At 47.1% G+C, this 5,559-nt stretch overlaps 1 protein-coding gene across 1 annotated transcript; it reads right to left on the bottom strand.

Moving 5' to 3' along the window:
- Positions 1–361: 361 nt before the first annotated feature.
- On the bottom strand, positions 362–5,171 carry LOC123143443 (uncharacterized). The gene is made up of 4 exons (XM_044562372.1): positions 3,775–5,171; positions 3,223–3,415; positions 1,996–2,107; positions 362–965 (listed from the first exon to the last, which is right to left on the bottom strand). The coding sequence occupies exon 1, from the start codon at positions 5,019–5,021 to the stop codon at positions 3,846–3,848; it is 1,176 nt and encodes a 391-aa protein (XP_044418307.1). The 5' UTR covers positions 5,022–5,171; the 3' UTR covers positions 362–965; positions 1,996–2,107; positions 3,223–3,415; positions 3,775–3,845.
- Between the last annotated feature and the right edge of the window lie 388 nt (positions 5,172–5,559).

The following is a 5,559-nucleotide window of genomic DNA, read 5'->3' as shown; positions in this document are numbered from 1 at the left end:
CGTCGTCGCCGCCGCCGCCGCCTAACGCTGGTTCGGCCCCGCGCGATGGCGAAAACGAACGGCACTCGTCATCGCTGGGGCGGCTGATCCCGCTCCAGCAAAGATGCCCAGAAAGAATCAAGAACGTAGCAGGAGCATATGTCAGGCAACTCTTTAAGATGGAGATCATCAATGTGTGCATGTGTTGGTGTACATTTGGTGTTGAACTGTTTGTTTTGTTGTGACATATAGTCTTATCAAGTTATTTGTGTTGCTGGTGAGTGGTAAAGTGCCTCGTTGGTGCTGATTGGTGAAATAGTGTTGATGTTCGTCTTTTTATTGCCAGTGTTACTTGTACCCAGTGCCAGTAATTGCTGTTGACTTTGCTGGCGAGTGGTGAATTTTATTCAAGTTTGTTTGCTGATAGATACAGCAGGCAAATCTTACATGGAAAAGCAATGAAACATGTTGCCGCAAATGAAGTTGTTCAAGGACCGTAGATGGACAGGGAAACTGATAACGCAGGTTACACGGCAAGCAAAATACCAGCTGATTAGGCCTCAAATTTGACAGACCATCGCAAGGGAACGGCCAGCAACAGAGTCAGACAGACACCGCAGCTTGCATCAGAATACAATCAATCCACTTCTCCGCAGAAACAAAGCTCAGCTGACCACCTCCACTGCAGAAAAACGGGGCAATCGAAAGAGACATCTGCCCCGTGTTTCAAGTTGCAAACTTCACCCCCTCCAGGGCCGGTACTCCCACGGACAACCATTTTCCAGGATTTCCTTGCCTTGTTTCCATGGATTATTGGCCATGGAAACATATGCGCCCGCCCGCTCCGGAAGAACTCCAGGAGGCCAACCTCGCCTTGGTCCCCCATGAGCTCACGAAAACTCATCACACTGATGCGCAAGAGGAGTAGACTCCTCCCAGAACTTGAGGATCAGGTAGTTTACCAGTGGGTTCATCGCATATCTACCCTGCAAAAGTTGGTAGAATGAATCAGACAATCAGTAGACACTTGGGAAAGCATCTCAGGAAGCCTCAAATTAACTGTGCTGTCACTGGTCTAAAACGTCTTATATTTGTTTACAGAGGGAGCACTAGTTTATTATGTATGTATAGTTTGGTCGGTTTGAAATATGCATTGCATGCCATTTGCATCACCCACACCCCACAGCACACTGCTAGCTAGTACGACGAACACGATGAGTGCAACTATAAATCTGGACATACCAGCATCGAAAAGCAAAGCAATACAAATCAAAATAATGGCATTATAAACTGCCGCACAAAAAAACTTTTGAGTATCAAATGTCTTGACATAAACAGATGGGACATGCAACCCCAATAATTCCAATTGCATCTTCTAGTCTGAATGCATGTGTGAGACAGCCTGATGGTTGAGAATAAATGACAATGCTCTGAGCTTTTTAACTATATTGGTCAAGAATGTACCAATAGGAATTCTACACATGGCAAAATGTTCTGCCTAGAAGAGGCCAATTTTGAACTCGCGGGCTCAAGCTCCACCCATGCCCATTGTGCCCGACTGCCATCCATAAATAATTATACAACATAATACTGCATAGCAGTTTCAGAATTCTGAATGCGTCATTTACAGAAACACTGATCGATTAAGCATCTTCAAGATCCAAGACCAGAACAAGAATTCTGAAGGGCACAATACTGCACGGCAAAGAGGAATCCCGAAACACTACACTATCAGGTATGTTCAAGATATTACAAGATCAGGTCGAACGCGATAACAAAGTGCGCAAAGAACCCAACTCCCAATGCATGCAAAATCTCCTAAACAGCTCCCAGGAAGCGTGCAACAATCAAATACGAGAGTAAGCAGAACTCCCAGTTGGGTGAAGGAGTTTTATATATAAATATATATACTACTTCCAACTCAAAAGCACATCTGGATAATGTTTATTAATTTCTTCAAAAGCTCGATTTTCAAGAACAATAATTATTTGATAATCATCTTTGAGGAAACCAAACCTTAACACAAGGGGCAGGGGCAGTCTTGAGACAACATAGCAAATCGATACCAACACGACTGTGGTTAGCCAACGCCCTCCATGCATCATATCCTTGCATCTGCTCGTCTATTCTGCAACAAATTAAGCGGGGACAATGTTACATATTTCATATTTGCACATACAACATGCCCAAGCTTTTTTCTACGAGAACAAGTACACCTATGGACAAAATAGGTGTAACATGCCCTTTCACTTTTGACTACTGAAAAAGGAGAAAATTGTGAGCCTGATGCCCCTGATTTTGACTGCAACTAAGATATTTGTGTGTCCACTCGACGTATGTTTTCGATTTGCAGCTCCTTGAATGGACTGGGTATCTTATTCATCTTTTCGAGTAGAACTAAAAGACATATCAAATTTAGTCTGAACTCTGAACATTTGCTGATGACTCCAAAGGAATAGCAATTGCATGAGCACATTTGGTTGTTTAACTTCCTTCAATCATGGAACAATATACGCACCTAAGGGTACTTTACCTAGAGTTCAGTTAAGCCGTATAAATATTTTCTTAACAGGTTCAATAAATTAATTGTTGGGTGAAACACCAAGAAAACATCTCAGTAACATTGCACCATGAGGAACTGTCGTGATTAAGTACTTACAGAATAGTGTGGTTACTAAAAATATCTGAAATATCTAAGTTGAGATAGTGACAGTCTATTGGGCTGCTGGCATTAGCCACATGAAATGTCTTCATACATGAGGGGAACAACTTACAATATCCATGTTTACATATGAAGAGATTAAACATTGTTCAGCTCTTTCAGGTTCCTTATTTCTCCATGGCGAGGACCACCAGCATTGCAAGCTACTCCTTCCGTCCCATAATATAAGAGCATTTTTGACACTAGTGTAGTGTAGTGTCAAAACACTTATATTATGGGACGGAGGGAGTAAATAACAGCACTGGGCTAGCATTAGGAAATTGGAAGGCAATTAGAGAACACCACAAAAGAAGGGAGTTGTAAAATGGCGCAATGTAGTTTTCCACTTTCTAAACTAACACACAATGCAATGAAGTAATTGATGAAATAACACAAAGTAGTCTCTTTTTTTTTTGCTTAAGTAGCATGTTTGCATATTTAAGTGATATATGGTTTAACAACCAGCTAAACAGGACTTGAACAGAACAAAGTGCCCCCGCGGCAAACCATCAAACTGACCCATCACAAAGACTAGAGCTTACCTCTTACCTGCCTGCTGGGAACTGGTCGAGCTCCCCATCGGCCACCAAGGCGACGGCAACCCTTGGCTGCAGCCACAGAAGGCGACCTGCGACAGCAAGATTTCCCAGCTCAGCTGGCTACCCCGCTCTCCACCCTGCCCTCTCACGGGCCTGCCCCCTTCGCCACTGTCCACCCGTAGCCATGAAAATTCATCTGCGTCTCATTCAGAACCAATGAGGTTAATCTCCTATCATAATACTGTGCATTGAAAGCTGCAATGGTCACTGAGAATAAAGTTATAGAGCATGCAGATAAGCTCTTCAGTGATACTTGGAAAGTATTTGCAGAGTGCCCTGATCTCACATTCTCGTAGACGGTTTGAGATGAGAATGGACAATTTCATTACAATGCGATAATTTCTTCTCTACTGAATGATGTAATGGGCATACAAGGACTCACAATCATATTATCAGTTTCATCCACGATTAGCAACATAAAATTAACATGTACCAGACATACTATAGCAGATAACTAACATCCAGAGATGCAAAGAACACTGAGACAGAAATTACCAGCTCACTACTAAGAGCATAAACTTTTTTGCACCATACACAGTTACCGATTCTCATAGCCCATTCTTGGTTCATGCAATTCTAAATCTAGTTGGCACTTGCCCTCTGCAAGCGTCAGCATAGTCTTCAGCAAGGTGTGGTGCCACTTCCTTGTGAGGGCATATGTACTTCTCCACGAATACCTTCTCGGTCACCATGACTGCAGAAAAGTAGCTCCTGTCGCAGTCTAGCAATCCATTTGCCTTAAGAAACCTCATAACATAGTGTCGGGGCCTGAGCCGGCCCTCCAGGCTGAGCCCAAGCATTACTGGTCGATGAGCAATGTTTACCGGTTCCAATCTCAACTCAGAGATAAGGAACTCTGATTTGCTCTGCAGCATGTTCTTAGACCTCACCAGCACCATCGGAGAACGACGAACAGCAATGGACACCTCAGCTTCTGACCACCTGAATGTGTTCTTGAGGTAATTCACTTTGGCGGCAATCATCTCCTGACTCATGGTTGCAACAGCCATCAGCGCTTCTCTGAACATTCCAGAGCTGCGGGGCACGCCTAAACCTTCCGCACGTGCCGCCATCGCCCGGGCGCGCTCCGGGTTATTGCTAAGAATCCCCGTGTTCTTGTAGCACAGCTTGGTGATATCACAATCACCTAGCCCGCACTCCCGCAGGAAGGCGACATTGGGCTTGACCACCTTGTCGAGGCTGCATCCCAGGAGAGAGTTGTTCCGGTTGAGCACCCGGAGGAGGTTCTCGTAGGAGCCGAAGAAAGACTGGTAGTATGGTAGGTTGGAGGCGATGGATCTACGGCGGAATACGCCGGGGACGAGCGAGACGAGGCGCGCGATCTGCGAGCGTGACAGGCCGAGGCCGGCGAGCCCTAGGACGTTGGGGGCCAGGGTTCTCTCAACGCCGGCGCAGAGAAACCGCGGGTCCCTGGGGACGACGGCGGCGATGTCGGCGGTGGAGAGGCCGAGGCCTGCGAGGAAGGCGAGGACGGCGTCTGGCTTGGAGGGGGACTTGAGGTGGGAGAGCTTCGCCGAGGCCTTGAGTGCCTGGGCTTCGGTGAGGCCGCAGGTCTCGACGAGGTACTCATGTACCGCGAATCCGGTGCGTGGGGGAACGGCCGCGGAGAGGAGGAGGCGGCGGAGTGTGGAGTGCGAGGCGGCTGGATGAGGGGAGCGGTGGGGAGAGGTGGCGGGAGAAAAGAGGAGGTGGGCGAGGATGCGGCTTCGGAGGCGGAGCATGGCGGCGGCGGCGGCGGCGGTGGCGACGAAGACGAGGGGAAGGGATAGAGTGAGATCGACGGTGGCCGCCGACCGCCGGATTTGGCTCGCTCCAACCGAGCAACAAGGTGGCCCCACGCGTCAGTCACCTCTCGTCGTGGCCTACAATCGACCAGACTAGAGCCAGTCGAGCGACTAGTTCGTTTAGTGGGATTTTCCTTTTCCCTCTTGCCCCACCAAATTTAGATGACATTTTCGTTCTCATTTTTTTATTTTTCAATCATAAAATGTACTCCCTCCGCCCCATAATTTAAGGACATGAGGAGTAAGATTTCTCTTTTCATGGTTATAAGGTTGAAGTAAATCCATACCTACTAATAAGGCGGGTCACGGTGGAAGTAACTTAGATACGTAACTTAACGCACAAATTGAGAGCCAAATCTGACACAACCGCCGCCTCTAAATAAAGGCAGGGTTCCTCTGTCTCCCTCACGCCGCCACCGGTCTGCCTTGTCTCTGGTGGCCTTAGGACCATGGAGACGTGGTGGACCCCGACCCT

The sequence above is a fragment of the Triticum aestivum genome, chromosome 6D (assembly GCF_018294505.1).
Source record: "Triticum aestivum cultivar Chinese Spring chromosome 6D, IWGSC CS RefSeq v2.1, whole genome shotgun sequence".
NCBI lineage: Eukaryota > Viridiplantae > Streptophyta > Magnoliopsida > Poales > Poaceae > Triticum > Triticum aestivum.
The sequence above is the reverse complement of the archived record's forward strand: the minus strand, read 5'-3'. Positions and strand labels throughout refer to the sequence as shown.

Excerpts from the sequence above, each read along its gene's own strand:
- LOC123143443 (XM_044562372.1), bottom strand. The coding sequence starts at position 5,021 with ATGCTCCGCCTCCGAAGCCGCATCCTCGCCCACCTCCTCTTTTCTCCC.